The sequence below is a fragment of the Procambarus clarkii genome, chromosome 20, assembly GCF_040958095.1.
Source record: "Procambarus clarkii isolate CNS0578487 chromosome 20, FALCON_Pclarkii_2.0, whole genome shotgun sequence".
Taxonomy (NCBI): domain Eukaryota; kingdom Metazoa; phylum Arthropoda; class Malacostraca; order Decapoda; family Cambaridae; genus Procambarus; species Procambarus clarkii.
This window is the reverse complement of record NC_091169.1, coordinates 25,480,188-25,504,674: the sequence shown is the minus strand read 5'-3', so window position 1 is coordinate 25,504,674 and position 24,487 is coordinate 25,480,188. Positions and strand designations below refer to the sequence as shown.

Sequence of the window (24,487 nt, the reverse complement as noted above, 5' to 3'; positions counted from 1 at the left end):
AAGATTGACTGGGCACCAATATTTATCTGTTCGCCCTTATTTACCAGGCAACATTTATTATATATATATATTTTCAGGCACTGTTCAGCAATATTTTGTAATGCTTCATAGTATTGAGTAGCAATATACTCTGTACAGTATACCTAAGCTTAATATTTGTTAATAGTAAAAAAGTATACACGTGGTAAACTAATGTATTTGGTTTCAAAGTGCCACTGTAGGGCCATTTTAAGTGTAACCAGAGTGTTTGTACTGTATATTAAGGCTTATAGTTCTGAAGGCTGTGGCACGGCATCATCCAAGCTGTGGAAAGCCTTCGCACAAACCTGTCACTGGCGTTTGATTGTATGTATTGAAAAGAGCAACCCAAATCCACAGTGATCTAGTTTTAAGTTATTATTTTCAAGTGTCAAAAGGCCTTTCAAAGGTCTGCAAGTACTGTAGTCATATTGGATACTCATTTTTGTCAAGAACCACGTGTATTAAGTATATATATTATAGGACCATTGGTGCTTTTTAGGTGTCTGGTGATGAACAGTGAAGTATTGTATTTCAAGAATTTTTATGTTTAGCTACATGGGAGTAAAGCTACTTGTACATCAGTTTCTCAAATATTTTAAGTAATCTGGGTGAGTTTAATGTTGGTCAGAAGTTGTTAATGTCAGTGAGATCACTACTTTTTATGGCCTAGGGTTATTTTTGCTTTCCTGAGGATATTAGGCTAGGCTCAGAATTCTAGTGATCTATTGTAATACAATGGTTGATAAAACATTTCAGTATGTAGTAGGATTAGGTATTCCAGCTCATCGTAGTTTTAAGTATTTTCATAGTACAGTTCAGTGTTTGCTTTAGTTATTGTTGCAAAGTACCTCTAACATTTTTGGAGGAAATAGCTATTCTATATTTCTCATTCATGCATTTTGTTAATTGAAGGATCGGTATGTTTTTTGGTGGTAATTTTAGTTAACATGGGACAGTGCATGTTGCAGAGGCCCTGTTTATGAAAAATTGTTTGCATACCTTCATTGATAGCAAACATTTGGAATGATGAATAGGCCAGATTTCCCAAACTTATTTTAGCAGACAATTTTGAGTTAAAATCCTATTCAGTACTGTAATATAAATCCCGACATCAAACCTTTTGGAAGGCTGCAGTAAAACTCAGCAGTCTAATAACACCACACACACAAAATAGGTATCTAATGTCTCTTTTAGAGTTTAACCAAATTTTAACCTTTATGCAGAAAATAGGGCCTTGTGAAACAGCCTTTAAATTACAATAATGTAGCCTTAGTCAATACAAAACAGACAAGGAATTATCTAATTATTATGTATCAAATCCTAATGAAATATCTATCACTCCACTTAGCTTCACAGAACCTAACTTATAAATCCTTCCTCTTATTAATTTTTGCAACCCTAACCACCACTTTTCCACTACTACGATAAACAATCTATATAATTTTATATAAAGTCTATCAATATCAAAAGTCAAAGAATTTTATCAATACGCATTCAACTCTTAAAGGACAGTTAGGAATCATATACATGTACTGTATCCACCTGCTTTCCCTCTATCTACTCACCCTAACCTTCCCTTGCACCAAGTGTAACGTTAGTGTTGACAATATTTACATAAATGTGTAACCTTTGTGAACTTTCTCGAGGATATTTTACCAGGAATCATTACAATTAAATGCACACATTAGTACTATACTTTATATTACTAGTGGTTTCAATATATTGACCCTTTAAGAAATTAGAAATGCAAATGAAAAATCAGATGAACCATTATATTTTATTTAGATTTATTAATCACACCACACAAATCTTCAACATTCACTCATTGGTCTCAAAGTGAGCATGTAGAAATGCTGACAAATACTGCTTACACAGACAAAACATTTTCACTACACATTCATATATCTGGGAATTTTTGGTGAAATTTGTTATCACAAAATTTCACAATATTTAAACAAACACACAGTTCTTAATCATCAGAAATATAACCAAGATCTTGATAAAGCATTAGAAGCAGTTGCTTTAACCACTTTGTCAAATACATTTTTATTTTTCTGAAAGAATGTGTATACAGCCCTAAGTATTATGCTTAACTGATGTACGTGTTAAATTTTCTAGGTGCTATGCTGACCTTACTAAGAATATTGGTGCATGTGAATAAAGTCCTAAACCAAGAGACTTTACGAGTATTATAATACCACAATTTTCCCTAACCACATTCAATCCCACTTGACTTCATAATGAACCTTTCCATTGCATTATTGTGTTTGAATGACATAACTACTAATTATTAATCTCTCCCATGAGTCACTTACTTGACCACCAGTGCCAATGTTGTGTGACACCTAGTAATGCATCATACACCCACACACAATCCAAGCAAACAATAAGAGCCAATTCTACCTGGCTTTATAAGTTCTTGTGTCATTGTATGGACCATGGCTTTGCCTCCAGCAATGGGTTTTCCACATTCCTCAAAGCTAAGCCATGATTAAATAGAGTAACCAGTGTATTCTGGATTACACAGAAAACAGCATACATAACTCATTTGCAAATAAAATATCACAGAACGAGCTTGACTATGAAAAGTAATACTGCCTATTTGGAGAATTTTATTTGAATGTTGACTTCATGAAGTATTCACAAAAAGGCTGTACTGTAGAAAAAAGAAAACTATCCTGTGTTTTTATTTGCTTCAATTCTCAAGATGGCTTTAAGTATAAATAGATACATGAAGATACATAAACCTGAGTAACAATGCTATTCCAGTACAATATATAGTATCACCATTACATAATTGTGGCCGAGTGACAAAGAACCCCCCCCCCCAACAGCCACACAACACATTCTCATATACATGACCATCACACACCATGTTAAAGTTGTGTTGCAAGACAATAGGTGAAAGAGGTGGCAAGGTGAAAGGTTGTAAGGAAAAAGAGGGTGCTAATTTTCAGGTGGGGGATAAAGAAGTGGGAAAAGAAGAAAGTTGCAAGCCATTAAGTTGCATTAGTTGCAAGCTATAGAGCACTTGGAAGGGATCAGGATAAGGATTTGGGAAAGAATGGTGTGCAACCTGCACGAAGTGAGATCGTCGCTCTACCCTCCAGTCAGTGTGGTAATGTTAGGGTTGGGGTGTAAAAGGCTAGTAATGTTATGGAGAGGTATAATGTATGAGGAGTGGTGGGTAATATTTGGGTGGAGAAAAAGGGGTGTTAACGTGAGAGGGTGGTAACATGTGAGGGCGGTGGAGAGAGAGAGAAAAAAAGGCAGTGGTAATGTGCGAGAGAAGGCAAGAGAAATGAGTGGAGGAAGAGCAAACTGACAAAAACTGCCAGACATTAAAATCTCGGACGAAGAGCACAAGTGCAAGGCTGTAATGCATCACCCACACAAAGCTCAGAATGTACTGTATTCTATCAGTTTCTCCCAAGAGTTAATCTTAATATTAACCAAGGACAAGTTGTCTGCCATACATTTAAATTATTCAATACACGACCTGTGGCAAATTTTATTCCCCACTTAATTACCAGGTGTCGCTTGTCATAAAACAAGAGACCGTTTCAAGTAACTAACTTGTGACAATTTGTCAAGATAACTAATATAACCTACAATTCTTAATGAGAAGAACTTTACCAACACTCCCTACAAAAGTACATAGTAAAATGAAACAATGTAATTTCATTTAACCATGTATTTTATAGTTTCCAAAAATGTTTTATAAAGGGTCAAGAATTATGAGGTAAAAAGAAATCCATACCAAAGATATACAGTACTAGTTTTACACACATTCATGAAAATCGTTGTCAAGTACTCCTTTTTTAAACATGCACCCAAGACTGAAAATGAAGAACACACACATTCAGAGTAGGATCTGCTGTACAAGAACTTTGTATTGTGTATGGCAGCTTCAACATTCACAATGGCAAGTTATTTTTCCAAAACAATTTGGAAATATTTCCCCCTTTTTTTAACTTCTGCAAAAGAAACACTGTCCTATAAGACTAAAGTGACCATACATTCTCAATCACATTAATAAATCCACACACAAATATAACAATCTGTACAAAACCTCTAGTTTAATGTATATCAGTAGCCCCTTAATCCATTGTAGACTTTTCCTATGGAATCTTGTTTAAAAATCTTCTTGAGAGCTGAAAAAAAAGAATAAGTTATTAATGAAAGTTGCACACTACAACATACACTACAAATAGTTATCAAAACAATTGACAATTCATGATAGAATTTGTTAATACATAGCCCCCAAATATTTTATGATATTTTCTGTACAAGAATAAGTAAGTTGCAAGCCATTATGACTATATAGCAAGCATACATAGATGCATGGATGGAACTGTAATGATTAAGCTGACAAAATGCTCAGGCTATGAGTTTTGTGGCACTTTCAATCAGCAAGACTCGCCATTGTATAGAAATGTTGTGGGAGAAAAGTTTCCAGTATGTAACCACTAACACCCTTTCTGCAATTCTGGGTGTCTTGCCATCACATGAAATCTTCTATACATTAGAATTTCTAAGTATTCTGCAACCCATAGATATCACACTATTCTTCAAGACTGGAAAATCACAGTGCATATGCCAGCACAATTGCCACTTACTCTTTCAAACTTAAATATCACACAATCAGTTTAAGCTGCAATACAAAGTTATTCCTTACCCTCATACCACTTTTTCCATTAACATGCACACTACTTTCTTCCTTGTCTTTTACCCATCTGTAACTCTTACTCAATTCCACTCATTTCCAATTATCTAAAAAATGAAGGGGAAATTGACAACATGCCCATGTACTCAGCCCTGGGTCCAGGTTTATGGAATTCCACATATATGACAGGATGTAAAGTTCAGTATCAGTAATACAAGTGCTCAGTGTAGTTTGGAGAAAAGTTTGAATACTGGGGAGATAATAGAAGTACTTAAACTGGCAGAGACAGTTCCACTACACAAGAGAACCAAAGCTGCGGCTAAAAGTGGTAGACCAGTTACACTAACATTACACTTTTTTTTTTTAAAGTGTGGTCAGGAAGCAAATCTCCAGTTTTATGAAGAGCACTGACCATCACAACCAAGGTCAACTTGGATTTAAAGCATGAAGAACATGCAATTTTGCAATTGCTCAATTTGCAATTTTTGCAATATTGTGCATAGATACGGGAAAACCAAATTTATTAAGAAAGCAAACTGAAGATGGTGATATTCAAGTAGATCACAATATCAAGTAGATATTCAAGTAGATCACACTGAAGTATCACATTAAGTGATACTTCAGTGAATAACTGAAGACTACGAACCATCAACCGAGAAAATGTATCCATTGGATTTTTCTTCACTGTAGTGTTACAAAGTACAGTACTACATATCTAAGGCCCACAGCACTACTGCAAACAAGTATACAAAATTAATAATTTAAAACACGAATAAATTAGCTTACCCTCTTTTTCTTCTGCATTAAATTCATTCTTTGGAAATTCCACATCAAATGTAATGTAGAGAATGCCATATAGATTATTATTTTCATAATTTGGCATACCTTCTCCCTTCTTACGAATTCGAGCTCCAGGCCACGTTGGTTTCTCTCGTACAATGTGAACCTAAAATACAATTAAATTAGTGTTTACTAGTAGATAGGGAAAGATTAGGAAAATTCAATTCAAACAACCACTTTGAAGGATAATGCCTTCTCCCACTCAAAGAAAGTGGGAAACTAATAATAATGATGATAATAAGTGCTTGCCATCTCAAACTCATCACCCCATCTCCATTAAGGCAGGGAATCATAAGCTTAGAGAAAATCTCAAACTATTTTAACTCAAACATGGCTCTGACAGTTTCACTTCTACAACTAATATTAATGTCACATAAAAAGAATGCATAAGAAAGGGATCAGATGTGTAAAATCAGTATCTGATGTGTGCAAGTTGTGCATTCATATAGCTTTCAGCGGCTGCAGACCGCTGAAAGCAACAGCATTACAGACCAACTTAACACCAGACATGTGTGGCCTCCAGCCGAGTTAGAAGAGTAAAGGAAACTCTTGAAACAGAATACAGATAAAAGGCATGTGGGAATACCCAATGGAAGTAATAAGCTTAAACTAAACTTTATTATTACTCATTAAAAATATTGTGCAATTAATCCTTCTTTTATTTATATTTCCTCTAATATTGAGTAGTTTTGCTCACCATATGATTATCAAGATGTGGAATATTAAGTTCAAATCCTAAAAGAGCCTCTTGAAGGGACAAAGTAACATTCGTGTACAGATCGTCACCTCGACGCTCAAATCTGCAAATAAGCACAATATATAAATTAAAACTAAGTAAGCACAAAGCCTAGTAAATACATTAAATGACTAGTGCAAATCACTACATTACTTTTTTTGATCAAATAAAAAATGGCTTTTACTTAGAAATTAATTTTGTAAAAAAATGTAAGACAGAAGCTGATATTAATCATCCATGGAAGTACTACAGTAGAGGAAAAGGCTTATTATTCTTTTTATCTGTACATTACAAATTACTGCTGCAGAGCCTGAACTGGGCTAATTCTACATGACACTTGTTAGACGTGCCTCACATTAAGCTTTTTTATTTTTTTTTTACGTTGACTTTCCTATGGTCCTCCTTCGGTGTTTTGTCACTTGTTACTTAGCTTAATGTGATGAAAGCTGACCTTAAGCAATAAATATCGTAACTTTTTTTAACAGTTACCCAAACAGGAGTGGTTCTTAAGACAAAGAATCCAATAAAAAATAAAATACAAACATATGAATACCATTTACATAAAAATTTGTGTATTACTAACTTTTCATGTGGAACTGTCTTAATGCGAATGATAAGATCACCAGGGTCACCATCAATATGAGGTTCACCTTCACCAATAAACCGATGTTCTTGTCCATCTACCATTCCAGGTTCAATTTCAAACTCTAAAGTTCTCTCTTCATTCACTAACCTGGAAAAAATAAACACACGATTACCATAAATAACAAATCTTTTTAACAGTTCCCCCACTTACCACAAAATGTGCTGCTACACATTAATTTAAGAGTATTCCTCAAATATTAACTAAATGCAAACCCTAATAATCCTACAAATAAACTTTTGTATCAGCTAGCTTGAAAAGTGTGGTAAATTTGAAGAAGTTTTTCTTATTATCAGTTAAAGTTGAGTTACCATGATTATCACCAAAATAATTGTTAAAATAGGACATACAGCATACGCTAAAATAATAGTCACGTACTTTACATTTGGGCATTCATCACACACTTGCTGTTGCGTCATTTGAAACCGCCCAGGACCCAACTGTCTAGTAACCATCTCTTGACGACAGTTACACCGGCGTGTGCCCGTTGCTGATCTAGCTACTGGTTTATTACGTACCATCTGAAAAGACCGATACACCAAAATTTACTCTTAACAAGAACAAAATTTACTACAGCACTGAAACCTTTTCCTAAATCAAAATTAGTCTGTTAACCATATCTAAGACATTACTGCTGGACATTTCTGAAATCCTTGACTGCAGCACATACTGAAACATTTTCCTCCTCAGGGTAGAAATGCAGGTAAAATAATGTTTGCTTTTTATTAAATTTATATTAATAAATATTTCCTTTTCCACCTACAGAATACCAATAAAATGCTAATTTCCTTATCACAGTCAAAAAATTTATGAATATACACAGCCCCCACTATTCAAGAAATGGGGAGATGTGAAGCACTGAGCTATTTATTAAATATGCATTCCATGCAAGATTCTAAAACGTGTCATCAGAAGAATTGTAGAACATTTTGGGAGAGTAAATTTTAATCATGCTTAAACTTGACTGAATTCTATGACAAGGTCACTAAAATAAAAGAAAGGATGGGTACATTGCAACATCCTAATCTGCTAAAAAGATTTTGATAGTTCCTCGCAAAAAAAATATGCAAGATGGAGAGAAGCAGGGATAACAGGAAAGGCACTGGACTGTGTACAGGAGTACTTGAGGAGAGGAACTTGAGGAAACAATGAGGATATGTCAGGCTGGAGAAGAGTGGAAAGCGGTGTCCTAGGACCATTGTTCATTTTAATTTGATGTAAATGACCCCATTGAGACCCATAGCTCATACATGTCGATGTTTATAAATGATGCACAGTTAATGAGGGTAAGAACTTAACGCGACTGCAGGGTGCTGCAAGAAGACCATAAACTTCAGGAGTGAGCAGAAAAATGGCTGCTGGAATTCAATCCAAGTAAGTGTTATATAATGAGAAATGACAATGGAGATAGAAGACCTATATTTAACTACACCATAAGGATAAGGCAGTTACAAGTAACAGTAACAGAAAGACCTGGGATTAGACAATCCTAAAACTAACATCAGAAGCTCGCGTGAACAGGATAACATCAACAGCATATGGGAAGTTAGCAAACAAAATGTCATTTAAGAATCTAAACAAGGAGGCTTTCTAAGTCCATACACACTGCCTATGCAAGACACTTATGTGAGAATGCAGCACCAGCATAGAACCAACACCTTGAGAACAGAAACTTGAAGGTCAGAGGTTTGCAATGAGATTAATACCAGAAATGAGAGGGACTATGAGGACAGGTTGAGGGAGCTTACCCTTACATCCTTAGAAGTGAGAAGAAACAGAGGGAATATGCTAAATACGGTACATACAATATTTTTAGAAAATAGGCAAAGTGGACAAAAGAAGCCTATTTAAATTAAAGAGGCAGAACAAGGACATCATCAATGGAAGCTCGACATGCAACCGAGTCGAAGAGATGTAAGGAACTTCTCGTTCCATGTACAGGTGGCCGGCAAGTGGAATGCATTGAAAAAATGAAAATGTTAATGTCTAGAGAAATAATTAAAGAGAAAATGGCATTTCTCACGTCAGGAGAAAACACCATAAAGAACTAGATCTCACTCCTATGTAGTCGCTGATAGGCAAGCACAGCTGAGCAACAGGCCGTAGGTGATGATTCACCTTAGGCAAAAAAGTAAGTGTTCAATGATGTGAAGAGCTATGCAGAAAATAATGAGTCTCAGTTAATGGTAGAACAAACAAATGTGTTGAATAATTATGTTTGAGTTAACCAGGGGCATGTGATGTCCTCATGGTTGTTCAATGTACTGTACACATCGATGGGGTCACAAGGGAAAGGCAATGTAAATACAGTACCATTAGAAAACAAAATGAAACAAGTATTTAAGTGGAGTTTATCAATTCTGATATACTATGCATACATGATGCATTTAATCAAATCATATTTTATCATTAAAAGATACTTTATAATAGAAAGTTAGTATTATCACCACAATCTTGTTACAAAAAACAATCTGATACCTTCCATAGGTTGACCTATTTTAAGCTCATTTACCTCAACAAAGTTCCCAACATACAATTCCTCCAGCGTAACTGCCATTTCCATCGTCACGTCTCCACCTTTGGGCACTTCTCGTTCTCGTGGCTGACCACCACCAAATCCAAAACCAAAATCACCAAAGAAACTGGCAAAGGGGTCCATGCCTCCAAATCCATCTTCTTTGGCAACACATTCTTCACCACATCTAAAGAGCAGAAACATAAGAACATAAGAACATAAGAACAAAGGTAACTGCAGAAGGCCTATTGGCCCATACGAGGCAGCTCCTATTCTATAACCACCCAATCCCACTCATATACTTGTCCAACCCGTGCTTAAAACAATCGAGGGACCCCACCTCCACAATGTTACGCGGCAATTGGTTCCACAAATCAACAACCCTGTTACTGAACCAGTATTTACCCAAGTCTTTCCTAAATCTAAACTTATCCAATTTATATCCATTGTTTCGTGTTCTGTCCTGTGTTGATACTTTTAATACCCTATTAATATCCCCCCGGGTATGTCCATTCATCCACTTGTAAACCTCTATCATGTCACCCCTAACTCTTCGCCTTTCCAGTGAATGCAACTTAAGCTTTGTTAATCTTTCTTCATATGAAAGATTTCTAATTTGGGGAATTAACTTAGTCATCCTACGCTGGACACGTTCAAGTGAATTTATATCCATTCTATAATATGGCGACCAAAACTGAACTGCATAATCTAAATGGGGCCTAACTAGAGCAAGATATAGCTTGAGAACCACACCAGGTGTCTTGTTACTAACGCTGCGATTAATAAATCCAAGTGTCCGATTTGCCTTATTACGAACATTTATGCATTGATCCTTTTGTTTTAAATTCTTACTAATCATAACTCCCAGATCCCTTTCGCAATCCGACTTCGCAATCACAACACCATCTAGCTCGTATCTTGTAACTCTATCATCATTACCTAACCTCAGAACTTTACATTTATCAGTATTAAACTGCATCTGCCAATCCTTTGACCATTTCAAAACCCTATCTAGATCAACTTGAAGTGATAGTGAGTCCTCCTCCGAATTAATTTCCCTACCGATTTTCGTATCATCGGCAAATTTGCAAATGTTGCTACTCAAACCTGAATCTAAATCATTTATATATATTATAAACAACAGAGGTCCCAGGACAGAGCCTTGAGGCACTCCACTTACAACATTTTCCCACTCTGACTTGATTCCATTTATACTAACTCTGTTTCCTTTGGTATAGCCATGCCCTAATCCAGCTTAATATAGCACCCCCAATACCATGAGACTATTTTTTTAATCAGTCTTTCATGTGGCACTGTATCAAAAGCTTTGCTAAAGTCAAGGTATACAACATCGCAATCCTTACCACTATCAACTGCCTCAACAATGCTAGAATAAAAAGATAACAAATTTGTTAAACATGAACGGCCATTTATAAAACCATGTTGCGACTCAATTATTAATTTATGTTTTTCAAGATGAAGACGAATTTTATTTGCTATTATAGATTCGAGTAACTTTCCCACAATAGACGTTAGGCTAATTGGTCGATAGTTAGACGCAAGTGATCTATCTCCTTTCTTAAAAACTGGTATCACATTAGCAACTTTCCAAAACTCTGGCACTCTGCCTGACTCTATTGATTTATTAAATATGGTTGACAGTGGGTCACAAAGCTCCTCTTTGCATTCTTTAAGCACCCTAGCAAACACTTCATCCGGCCCTGGGGATTTGTTTGGTTTGAGTTTTACTATTTGTTTAAGAACATCCTCCCTGGTAACTGCTAAACTCGTCAACCTGTCCTCGTCCCCACCCAAACAAATCGGTTCCCTTGATTACAATATTTTATCGAGAAACAAATTCAGTTATTGTACATACCATATACAGTATATGATAAATAAAGCGTAAGAGTGCATGTTAGGTCTATGATTACTTAGGCTTAGGACAGGTAAGATACCCAGAAGAAATGGAAATTTTTCTTGGTATATTACCTATCCATCTTTAGACCTTGTAAATGGATAGGATACATTTTAGAACCGTATTTACTGTATAGTATTTGCCACCAAGAGTGGGCCAAAAAAAAAGTGCATTTCTGGCCCACCACCATTATGAATGGTCTTAATATACACAACCACATTTCCCCAACAAAACCATTTGTACTTCACTTTCAATAAATGCATGATTAATGCATACTAAAAAATTTTTTACACAAAATATCCTTGTAAGTACATTTTATGTTGGAAAATACTGTAGTTTCCACTGTAAGCCACTCCTCTCCCTACACTCCTCCAACCCTTTCAACTTTTCTCAACCTCTGGCACTTTCTTGCACAAAATTAAATTTTGCTAACTTCAGACCTGGGGTATTATATTTTAACTGACAGGCTGCATCTAAGACCTTAAGTTTAATTTACATACCTGTCATACTTTTGTCGCTTATCATCATCAACAAGAACCTCATAAGCAGCTCCCAAGTCTTTAAATTTGTCTTCAGCGTTGGGGTCATCTTTGTTCTTGTCCGGGTGATATTCCTTTGCCAACTTACGATACGCTTTTTTTATTTGATTTACATTTGCACTGCGAGGTACTCCAAGGATCTTGTAGAAATCTCTCCTGCAAGAAAAAAATTATAATTGTAAAAAAACAATTTCCCATTAGACACAGTACTATCATTAATATTTATGATGATAAATGTTAAGAAAAATTGTATACAGTAACAGCTTTAGCCCTTCAACAGCCCAATTTGCTGCGAGTGCCACCTGTACTCCAATAGTCAAAAGATTTTCTTTTACACATTGTGTGAACTATATGCCGTCATTCGCACTAGGATATAATACTTAACCCTTTAATGGCTCACCTATTTAAGCTGAACAAGCCACAATACAATTACTTTGTCGAGGTCTTATCCTTATGTCAACTTAGTGTTATAACTTAACACTACATACAGAATTTAAATTTAGATAGGTGCTTTTTGAAACGTTTGTGACCATGGTCCTCAATTAATGGCCATATGCAAAAATATTGCAATGCTGTTCAATACATACAACGTAATAACCTGTTTTTACCCGAGGGCCACTAACCCTAGTGGCCTTAACGAGGACAGGAAGCCGACTGCTTGTCAAAGGTCCCCCCCCCCCCCAAGTTGCCTTGATGGTCTTTAGATATATTTTAAAACTAAGTTTTAGTTTTACATAAGTAAAGTTTTACATAAGCAGAGGCATGTCTGCTTATAACCAATTATTATAAGCATGTGTAACTAAACACACAACAGATTAGGGGGGTTGTATAATAGTAAAATTTACATCAATACTGTTTCCAAGTGTTACTTTGTCTGAAAAATAAATAAAATAACTTTATTCACGGGGCTAGAGGTGTGCGAAAGGTGTGTACGAAGTGTTGGAGGCGAGGCTGGAGCGTGGGAATGTGGCCCGCGCTGATTGGTCCCCCACGCCTCTCTCTCTCTCTCCCACATTATCCCACTACTCCCACATTACCCCACTCCCACCACCTTCACCCACAACTACCACACCTCCCTCATGTGTACCACGCGCACACCTGGCCTCACACTTGCCAGGTATGCGGTACACAAATGACAGCCGCCTGTACCGGGAATCAGCTGATCCACAAAAATAACCAGGTGTACTGTCATTTCCAGGGTCTTACTCAATTCTACGAATTGCGGTGATCATTTCATCGCCTTTGTCAATTCCACGCCACGAGAAGTGACTTACCCAGCCTCACAAGCGATGATACAGAGGAGGAGGCCAAAGCCCCAGCTCCAGCGTGGCGTCATCCCAACCGTGTGTCTGCTGCGGCACTGAGGCCTCGCTTCCTTACTACACCACTCCCGACCTCTCCATTCTCACATTATCGTATACCAACACCTCTCTAACTTTATAAATACACACATGAAACAACAGACAAATTCAGGGGAAAAATTGTGTAATCAAAGACATGAGTTTGTTAAGAGGGTAATTAATTAAGTGTTAATGGGAGGATAGGAGGAAGCTTGGTTCCCCCATGCAAGGCGACGGGGCTCAACGCCCGGCTGCCACGTACTCTTATCTTGAGTACCTTCACCCGCACATGTATTCCATTAATAACCTCTAATACAATACTCACTAGACACTTCTCCTCACGATCAATAGGCTATAAATGGTCATTAAAGTATGTGAATACTCTATACGTAAGCGCTGTTTAATCTCTTTTTAGTGTATAATTAATTTAAAGAGCATTACACATCAATTTAAATGTCTCCTAGTAAAAAATGTTATCTGCTCTGTTTCTAGCTGGAATTCGTTTATTTTTAGTTCATCAATTACGCACCTCCATCCTGTACGAGGGGTTGGGTTGTGGGAAGGTGCACACATGCACATATATACAATTACATGCGCATATATACAATTACATGGGCCATCCCCATACACATATATACAATTACATGGGCTTGACAATCCCCATTTAATATATTAATTTAGCTACAAATAAGATAATTAAAACAAAACGATAATGAAATACATTACAGAGTATGTTAACATATGTAAAAAGTCTATTTACAGTTGCCGTTTGTTTAGTATAATTAGTTTATTTAATCATTTTCATACCACGAAAAGAAGACAATTAGCAGTATTTAATAATAATATCAAATAGTAAATGATGCGAATTTTCCTCGTTTCACGGAATGCTTGCCACGAAGGCAAGTTGTTTTGCCCAAACGTTTATTTTTCAGTCTAAATAGATTGAAATTGAAATTGAAATAAGTTTATTGAGGTAAAATACACACAAAGGGATGAGGTAGCTCAAGCTATTCTCACCCCGTTCAGTACATCGTGTTAATACATACATAGACAGACATCACAAACAATAAACATACTGTATTACCAAACATTCTGAGAGATAAACATATACAGTTCCTCCTTTACACAAGTAGTATGGTATCAGACATACACACAAATACTTTCATGACCTAGGTATACTGTATAGACAGTCTAAATAGATTATTGTGCATCCCATACATTTGTTGCGGACTAATTTACAAATAATTATAATTTTCTTCAGTTTGTGATCAGTTTATCTAGGTAGTGACCTTATATAATTACCAATTATTTACAATATTGTATAGTTAACGTTACGGAACATAATCATAAGATAAAGAAGAAAGAGATTAACAGGCAGTATAAAAGTTTACAGCGCAGTCTACAATAAGCAAACTTGGAATACTTGGCTAAGGTTTTGGCCAATATATCATCCTAGATAAAATATATGGACATTTCCTGAACATTATAGTAATGTTCAAGAAATATCGACCCATGTATTTTATTTGGAATGACATATTACCTCAAATCCTAGCCAAGTAAAGGAATTATTAATTATTGTATAAGGAATATCGCAATAAAAGTAAGAATTCGAAAATCGTTCTACTGAGCAACCTTATTAAACTAATAATTGTGTGCTGATTTTTTCTGTGCGAATAATCAATTTCTTTGCTTATATTTTGCAAGTAAGTACAGTTACAACCATGCATATTTATTATGTACATTATTGTATTATAGCACATTTATTAATTATGTACTATATTGGGCCTAAGCTATCCCACCACAATTTTTGTTGTATTTATCCTAAAATTTTTAAGCAATGAGGACTAAAGTCTTTTTTTAGGGGATTAGGAGGGGCCCCCTAAGCTTATGCTTCATTACTTTCATAATAAACCAGCCCCTGTCTCCTGCTGGTGTTGTGAACAGTTATTTCCGTGGGCGAGGATAATTTCTATATCCATGAACAATTTCCTATCATCCCATTTCGTCTAAAATTTTAAAAAATTTGCCAAAACATGATAAACTATTTCACAGTCTTGGAATCTTCGTCCCTTTCTTATTTGTTTGAGAAGGGTGGGATGACACACTTAGCTTTTTCTTCATTCCATCTGTGCACAGCATGTGGGGGATATACCTAGTGAATTAGTTCTTCTGAAGCTAATGTCAACCTATTACCTGCTGTAAATAGAATTTTTTGTGTATGTTAACATTCTCTGTAATAAAATTCATCGATGCTCAGTTTGTATTAACTTGTTTATAGCTAAAATAATATATTAGGGCCTGCAGATTTGGTCGAGTCCATTATATGTGCATGATATTTATTTATTTATTTATTTATATACAAGAAGGTATTTGTCAAAAAATGTTTACAGATACATTGCAAGAAATTTTGACACAAAGCAACATATATAATTTTATTTAATTTATGTTTTTTATACATTTATTTCCACTCATTTGGCCGTCGTCAATAGGCCTACCAAGCGTAACAATGGAATTTTGCTGTTCCTGAAATATGAACGACCAGGTCGGATATATTGTACCACAGCAGTAATCACTTACATATATCACCAGTGTTATACTGTGTTGTATGTAACACTAGATGGAGTACCCGGCTGTGTCCGGGTCTTTCATCCCTCTTCCCCTCTCTCTAATCTCCCACTTTTTCAAATCTTCCCTTATCCCCTCTCCTCCCCACTCCCCAACATCCCTCCTCTCCTACCTCTTCTTCCCCCCTCCCCCTCCGACTCCTCTCTCTCTCATCACTTCCCACTCTCCTCCCCTCTCCCACTTTCTCTCTTCTGTCTTTCAGCTTCTCTCTTCCCATCTCCCATAATACACCCCCTCCCCTAGTCTCCTCTTAAGCAAATTTAATACTGTATTACCTATTTCCTTAGAGGAAATGTCAAAAGAGTTATAATAACTTACACATAAGAAATAAAGAAGAGGAGAAATAGAGATCTACAACATATACGAAAATAATGAATTTAATAAATAGTAGAGATATAAAATATAAAACAAAAGATAAAAAGAACAAGTAGAGACAATGATAGTATGTAAAAGCAGAATAAGCAAAAAAAAAAATAAAATGAAAAGGTTGCATAGGCTATAGAAAAAATAAGCAGAAGAATGTTAAATTTAAGAATACTGAACATTGTAACATAGATACATGTAAATACTGAACAGAGAAGTAACTGTTCTGCAGTCACCTTTGTTCTTATGTTCTTACGAACAAAAGAACTGAAGTAAAAATAATGCCAAAAAACACAAACTGAGTGTAACAGATGGAAAGTTCTCAGGCCTACAGAGAAAACAAATAGAATATCCACATTAATATATTAATGTAAAAAAAAAGCCTAATTTATAAAATCAGTAACTGTGTAGTTTCTCTGCTCTCTGGTATATTATTCATTGTTCGTTCTGAAAGTAAGTAATTATCAAAAGAAGGCACCAAGCCGGGAAGGCTATGTAGCACCAGTGCGTTCTGAAAACATTACGTTATTCTGCGAACTGATAATACGAGGGGAGAAGTAACGGAGGTACCGAGGGGAAGGATGGGGCAGAGAAGTAACGGGGAAAGGAGAAGTAACGGGGAAAGAAGTAACGGGGAAAGGAGAAGTAACGGGAAAAGGAGAAGTAACGGGGAGGGGAGAAGTAGGGGAGGGGAGAAGTAACGGAGGTACCGGGGGAAGGATATGGGGCAGAGAAGTAACGGGGAGGGGAGAAGTAACGAGGAAAGGAGAAGTAACAGGGAAAGGAGAAGTAACGGGGAGGGGAGAAGTAACGGAGGTACTGGGGAAGGGAATTATCATGGGGAAGCGCCAATCCATTGCGATTATATAACACTGGGAAGGGGTCAGGATAAGGATTTGGAATGGGACGGGAGAAAGAAATGGCGCCCAACCACTTAGACGGTCGAGGATTGAACGCCGACCTACATGAAACGAGACCGTCGCTCTACCGTCCAGCTTAAGTGGTTGGGCGACGGGGGAGGGGGGGGGGGCATCGAAGTAGGGAAGGTTCTGGGAGGGGAGAAGTAACGGAGGGCAGATGTGTGAGGGAGGGACCGGAAGGGACGGTGGGGGAGGGCTGACACAGGTGGGAGACCACCGCTACAGGGTACAAAATTCCAGCAGGTCACCAGGGATCTTAACACAGATACCCAAAACTCCAGATTATTACCCCTAATAACTTACATTTCTCAATGTATATTTATTTCGCCACTGACATAATTTACCCGTTGCAACTTCAATTGAGGAAAATATATATATATAGCTTTTATCACTGATATTCTTGAAGGCGGAAGCAGTGATCATCGTACATCTGGGAGGTTGGTGTCTCAAGAGTTCCTGAGCAGTGTAGGCCAAGACGCCTCCTCTACAGGTGCTCCTTAGCTATCCTGCTCTCCAGGTCTTTACTAGGCCCTAGGGCCGTCGGAGCGAGTGATTACACAGTGGATAAGCTATCACCAAGTGCTTAGAATGTTCGATTAAGTGGAAGGAATGTGAAGGAAGTGCGTGTGATCAAATTATGTGCTGTTCAAGAAGTCGTGGTCCGCAAGAGCCCTCGTCACCTTTCTCCAGCAGCTGATTCATACAGGTAAGACCTCAACTTGTCTCATTTCCCTGCTGAGGCTTCGGCATAGGAACGAGAACGACTCATAACCTAAGCTTTACTGTCCTTCAAGGAAAACATTACATGTTATCAATGATCAAAGCATATAGCCTACCAGGATGCTGAAATACAGGTAGATTCCAGGCACACAAACGCCTTAATTAGCGATGGATACAGCATTATAAACCCAGCACCACGGGCTGCTTGGCTGTGCTGCGAGCCGTAGAGATAAGAGAGAGACTACTGTGTTAAGGAGAGGAGTCTACATGGAGGAGAGACCAGCTGGGGTGTATGAAGGCTGGCTGGGGCAGCCACACCCTGCCGTGCTGGGCAGGCAACACTCCATCCTTAATGGCATTTAATTTAATTACTTAAAGAAGTTTTTAGTTCAGTAACAGAATAATATTTGTATGTGTATATATATATGTATGTGTGTATATATATGTTTGTATGAGTATATATGTATGTGTGTGTATATATGTATGTTTGTATTTACTATTTTTTGTGTGTATATGTGTGGGTGTATGTGTGTGTGGGCCCAAGTCAAGCGGTAAACGTAGCCTAAGATTATATTGACAAGAGATGTCGCTGGATAACTATCTATGGAAGTGTTGAACTCCATTACTTCACATTCCTCGAATATACATCTTGTGTTGATTTATTCTACCGTGAAAACGTGTTAGTTAGTCAAAAGTACAAACAAATAAATATAATATATCAGTTTGAATCTTTTTTTTTAATTAATTGCCTAATTTAAAGATAAGACAGCTTGAGTGACAGCATCTTCACATCCAGACTTTGTACAAAATTGAATTGAAATGTATTTATTATGTATACATCATGGAATTGTTATTTAGATTTATTAATTTAGTGATTAATTACTGTTGAGGCTATTGTTTACTCAGGTGTTTTGAAACTGCCAGTCGCAAATTATTTGATATATTTTGTTTGCGTAGTAACTACGTTCAATCGTTTGTATTTTAATTCCGGTTATCGGGGACAGGAAGCCTGTACTTTGGCTTATCATGGTCGCACTAGGCTTACTACTGACCTTCCCCAGGTTGCAAAAACACAACAGTTGTTCCATTCCTGAAGGAGCAACGGTACTTAATACGCTGCTTGATGAACACATGTATCAGGTAAAAGGGAACGTGCCCAACCGTATCTGTCACACCAGAAACAGTTGGGCACGTTTAAGAAACCGGATTGAACCCAGGTACTTCGGGTGTAAGCCGAGGAGGTATAGACCCCGCGCTACAGAACCCAGGTTAACTGCCAGAGTTAAGCATATATCTTGAAGAGATGGCTGAAGTATTTTTAGGATCAATGTTTTGTTAAGATCACTGATCGCGTTAGATTTAATGACATGATTACGATCAAACTCAATTATTTAATTATATATATAAATAAAATCGTTATGTTCTGTGCTGCTGGCTGGATCCTGATGCATTACGATTGCTTACAGTTAGTTGGTATATATCTGGCCGAGAGATTACCTTGGTGAGTGACCAAGTAACGGAACACTGGACCATGGGACACTACCCGGCTGTCTGCCAGCCCCAGCACTCTTCCCTCCATTGCTCTAATCAACCAGGGATGATATTACTTATTTTAATATAATTTAAAAAAATACAAGACAATTAAAACAATAGGTTATTTCCCTGCACCTCTGTAATCAAGTTCAAGTATATTTATTGAGACAAAAAGAAAGACATCTCAAAGGGATAGAGTAGCTTTGGCTATTTCTACCCCCCCCCCCCAACCTCTGTAATATTGTATTATCTCTAATATTGCTTCTCATACACCGGTATTATATTTCCATCATTAAATCATAAACATAACAATGCCCTTAAAGTATATTACACTAATAGCAGAAGTAATATATATATATATATATATATATATATATATATATATATATATATATATATATATATATATATAATGTTCATGAATTAAGTGCACCTGCGTGCATAAAAATAATAAATATTATTGCAATAACAGAAACATGGATATATGTAGATAACGGAAATCTATTAGCTATCAAATTAAAGAATACAAATTGTTTAACATTGATAGGCAAATTAAATGATGAAGAGTAGCACTGTATGCCAGAGAAAACTTAAAATGTTGTATAAAACGTTGCTTAGTAATCACAATGTAGCTTAGTAATCACAATCACAATGTAACCAAATATAAAAATAGTCGGGATAAAATTAAAACTCTTATTTGAAGACAGATTAGGAGGGCTTAATTGGATTTTTTGGGGGAATGGCAGGACAAAAGACATGTTTGAGGCGTGCATTTGGATGAAGGGATGTAGGATGTTGATGGTGCTCTAAATATGTCTACACAGGGTGGAGCACAAGACAGTGGATGCAAACAGGTGGCAAGTCTGGGTTCAGAGGAGACCTTGGTAGGTGCAGGTTTGGGAACGGGGCTCTTAATTTTGGGAAACAAGTTACCGGGTGATATAATGAACGAGAGATTGCTGGGCGGTTCCGGGGGTGGGTTGTACAGCTCATTCTGACGTGTAAATCCCCAGCGGCCAAAATATGATCTATAAATCATCAGTCCTTTCACACAAGCGTTCCCAACATCAAGAAACTGTCATACTAGAGTGCCTTATCCTATCGTACCAGATGACCCACAGGACAGAAAACGGGATATTATGTCAATTTCGCGACCCGCCACCATTTTCAAATAGGACAGTTTTTGGCCATAGGTAAAATATACGTCAAAAATGCGACGTGCTATTAGGAGGACGGGGTAGAATCATAGCGGCTCGCAAAATTGATGGGCCCTTACGTTTTCTATTCGTTGGTCATCTGTTAGGTTATCTTCGGGCAATTTTTGTACATCATTTTTGTGACGTTGTGACAACTCGAGAGGACGGTCTGGGAAATGAGCAGACCCTCATGTGAAAATGCTGGCCCTTACAACACCTATTGGTCGAACGACCAGTAATTAATGTTGGTCATTTTGCCTTTACCTTACCCATATCGAGGTTGGGATAATTTGAGCATTATCTAATTCAATGGTTCCCCATCCTCAAGTGTGTGTGTATGTGTGTGTGTGTGGATCTGGGTCAGGCTGTGAGATGCTGGAGGTCGACCACTCCTGCCCAAGCTGGCCAACCACCACACTGTTGCCAAGCCATATTTTATTTCTTCTCTCCCAACCTACATAATTTTCCCCTCATTCTTTCTCCTCGTCCCGCCCCTCCCCGTCAATAATTGGTGGGTGGGGCATCTTGGCCTCATAAACACTTCCTCACACGGACACACATAATAGGAATTTAATATTTTTATTGATCGTGATTTCCTATTTTGGTGTAATAAATACTGGACTTCAACCCGTTTTCAATCCACCACTCTAAAAATGCAACTGTTTGCCTTTCCAGAAACGTACGAACCCGATCAACCCTACTAACCTATCTAGGCGATGCATAGAAAACGTCAGTATTATGGTGTTATAATTGTCACAAATACGGCGCATTTTAATAGATTGATCGATTCCGTCAAAACAGTGTGAGATATTAGGGAAAGGACGCACCAAGAGCCAGAGCAGGCACAGGAGCCACTTCTATATAAATACATATATATTTTTACAGGCGCCAAAGATTCCGAAAGAAACACAGACGAACGGCCAACCCAAGTCAATAGGAACAGAGACAGTGTAGTAAAAAGTAACATTTGAGTGAGAAACGTGTATTGTTCTTGAACTACTCAGTTGACTTCCATTACTTAATGAATTATTGAAGAGGTTACAGGGCTTCCACCTGTCTCCTAGACCAGCCGACGCCAGGAGAACCCACAGAAGGGCTTCTACCTGCCTCCCAGACCAGCCGACGCCAGGAGAACCCACAGAAGGGCTTCCACCTGCCTCCCAGACCAGCAGACGCCAGGAGAACACACAGAAGGGCTTCCACCTGCCTCCCAGACCAGCCGACGCCCGGAGAACCAATAGAAGGGCTTCCACCTCCCTCCCAGACCAGCCGACGCCAGGAGAACGCACAGAAGGGGTTCCATCTGCCATCTAGACCAGTAAAGACAGGAGACCCGAATGCAAGGTTTCCACGCACCTAGTTCCAATACCAACTGTTGATAAAAATAAAACAAAGCTTGTCTCCATGATATATAGGACTTCGACCTGTTTCCATCTGCAACATAGACAGCCGAGGATCGAACACTCGCGTGCCCAATAGTATAGAGCTTGCACCTTGACCAGCCGAGGACGATTACCCGATGATACTGTTCCATCCGAGAACGGGAAAAGAATTGCTTAAAGAAAACGGTGACGCTACCATTTGCTTCCTAGACAAATTGAGGACAGGAAAAAGTATTGCAGTGCTTTCAAAGACTACCGACACTAATTGATGATACTATGCAAACCATATTTTTTACCAAGTGTAGACTTTCTAGCTCTCTCCTAGAATAGATCAACCATATACAAGGACAGGCGAACCATTTCTTGCTCCAAGGTAAAGCTTCCTCTTGCTCCTGGACCAGCTCAAGGGCAGGTGAATCATCGCTTGCTCCATGTTAAGGCTTTCACCTGCCTCTTGGACCAGCTGAGGACAGAAGAACCATGATGACCAAACCACACATCAACAAACGAAAAAATTATTTTTCGGTCCGTCCTGGATCATTATCAAGCCCCCATGGTGTAGGGCTTCCGTTTGCCTCCCAAACCCTTCAATGACCATGGCTTATCCCAAGGTTTAGGACCTCCGTCTGCCAGTTAGACAAGTCTAGTATAAACATAAAAGGACCAACATATGGAGTATGGCTATTATATACCGGTAGGGAGCATATACAATCTGTTAGTGTGGACATGTAGGATGTGCTCCGGTTAATATGTATTTTAGAGAGTGTATGAAGGCACGTCTTAAGAATAAATATGCTTGCAATATTGCTCCAGTTGCAAGCAGATTTTTTAATAACACTAACACAAATATGTCAGAAAATAATATATATATAGTATATGTATTATGAAAATTATAAGGCGATTTAAATTCAGTTGCAACGAAATAGTTTCCTATACTATAGTGTTAAGCTAATATGGAATAATACTGTAGCACAGTGGTCTACGTCCTCGACTCACAATTGAGGGACCCGGGTTTAATCCCGCGGGAAGTATGAACGTAAACGATTGGGTACGTTTTCCTTCGCTTGACACCTTAGTTCCCCCCCCCCCTCCCAGTAGTAAGATTAGTAAGTAGTAAGTAAGTAAGATAAGTAAGTAGTAAGATAACCTTGGGGTTAGGCAACTGTTGTGGGTTGCATTCTGGGGAAGGTTAGACCTCAATGAGTAAGTATAGGCTGCCTGTCCCCGAGGACGTTATAAGTTTACAAATTAGTGATCAATACTTTAAACCAGCGGTTTACGTTACTTCTGATCCACTTGTCTGTTGTTGTTTGACCTTTTTTTTTACATGACCTACATTATGGTACTGGATTTACTATGATTAGACTGAGTTGACGGATACTGTAATATCACAGTTAGCTGTGCTTACTCGAGACCCGGAGTTTGTTATAACGCAGTCAACAAATCCACAAGGGCCGTGACGAGAATTCGAACCTGCGTCCGGGAGCATCCTTGTGGATTTGTTCATTTGATGCATCACGTTATTGTGAGTTGTGTGTGTAGTTATAACAGTCTCTGCAACTCTGGCCTGTTGGCTCCATCAGCGCCCAACCTCTCCTCTTACAAAGAACGTCGCATTTCGCTCGTATGCGTTACCTTAAGGCCATAAATTGTCGTGTCAGAAAATGGAAGCGGCTGGCGAAAGTGACGTACTGTCCCGTTTTCTGTTTCGGGTCCTCTGGTAGGTTAGGAGAGGACACTTTAAATTGCCCGTTTTCTTGACGTTGGGAAACCTTAAGAGGACGAACTAAACAGTCACTCTGTGCCAGTCTCTGCAATGCTGGGCGCTGTCTGAGGATTGTGAGAGCAGTCGCTCTGTGGCACAGTGTATAACGCAGCAAGCTGTGGGCGCGAACAAACACTATCACCGTGTCATCAGCATGTAATTCCACAAGTCTCAGTTGATGAGGGGTTGAGAGGCGTTGGGGTGAAGAGGTCAGCGGGGCTTAACAGCCCTACCAGGGTCGTCACGCCGTTCATTGGTGATTATATCGCGTCGTCTGGTTTCCGCCGGGGATGGCAAAGTGGCGCGCCACACTTCAATTACAGACATAATTTTAGAACTTAAGAGGAAAATGAACTTGTTTGTGGCGGAGAAAGTGTCGGGTGATGCGATGGCGCAGCCTTTAGTCTGGGTAGACTTAGTAGGAGGTACGAGGGAGGGAGGGAGGAGACAGGGATGAAGGGAATGAAGGATTGTGGAGGTGAATGAGGGAGAGTGGAGAGGAATGAGGGAAGGTAAATGAGGAGAGAGTGGGAGGGAATGAAGAGAGAATTGGAGGAAATGAAGATTGGGCGGGAGGGAATGAGAGTAGAGAGTGGGTGGTGTACGGTCCCCTGTCGCAAGTGTGATGTGATCTGGGACAAAGCAGTATTATCCTGGCAGGTGTTACGCCAATCTCACATTGATAATAATAATAATAATAATAATAAGAGAAAATAAAATAAAATAAAATAAAGCTGCCGAGTCCTTTACGGTGTACCAATTGCAGAT

General features: G+C 38.2%; 2 protein-coding genes across 2 annotated transcripts in view; one reads left to right on the top strand and one right to left on the bottom strand.

Moving 5' to 3' along the window:
• Window positions 1-1,784: 1,784 nt before the first annotated feature.
• Window positions 1,785-13,306, bottom strand: shv (DnaJ homolog shv). Its single transcript, XM_045738067.2, has 8 exons — window positions 13,150-13,306; window positions 11,837-12,031; window positions 9,419-9,608; window positions 7,285-7,427; window positions 6,847-6,996; window positions 6,225-6,327; window positions 5,474-5,633; window positions 1,785-4,175 (listed from the first exon to the last, which is right to left on the bottom strand). Exons 1-8 carry the CDS (start codon window positions 13,209-13,211, stop codon window positions 4,111-4,113), a joined length of 1,068 nt encoding a protein of 355 aa, XP_045594023.1. The 5' UTR covers window positions 13,212-13,306; the 3' UTR covers window positions 1,785-4,110.
• A 4,280-nt stretch (window positions 13,307-17,586) lies between these two features.
• Window positions 17,587-24,487, top strand: part of Cad74A (cadherin 74A) — a 53,124-nt gene continuing 46,223 nt past the window's right edge. Inside the window, exon 1 of the mRNA XM_045738068.2 lies at window positions 17,587-17,829. The gene's annotated coding sequence lies outside the window, so the exon portion shown is untranslated. The remainder of the gene's footprint in view (window positions 17,830-24,487) is intronic.

Bases quoted from the DNA above. Each gene is read 5' to 3' on its own strand.
- shv (XM_045738067.2), bottom strand. From the start codon at position 13,211: ATGACGCCACGCTGGAGCTGGGGCTTTGGCCTCCTCCTCTGTATCATC. The intron at 9,609-11,836 runs GTATGTAAATTA...TCTGCTCTTTAG, and splicing joins AAGCGACAAAAGTATGACAG to ATGTGGTGAAGAATGTGTTG. The intron at 6,997-7,284 runs GTACGTGACTAT...TATTTTTTCCAG, and splicing joins GATGAATGCCCAAATGTAAA to GTTAGTGAATGAAGAGAGAA.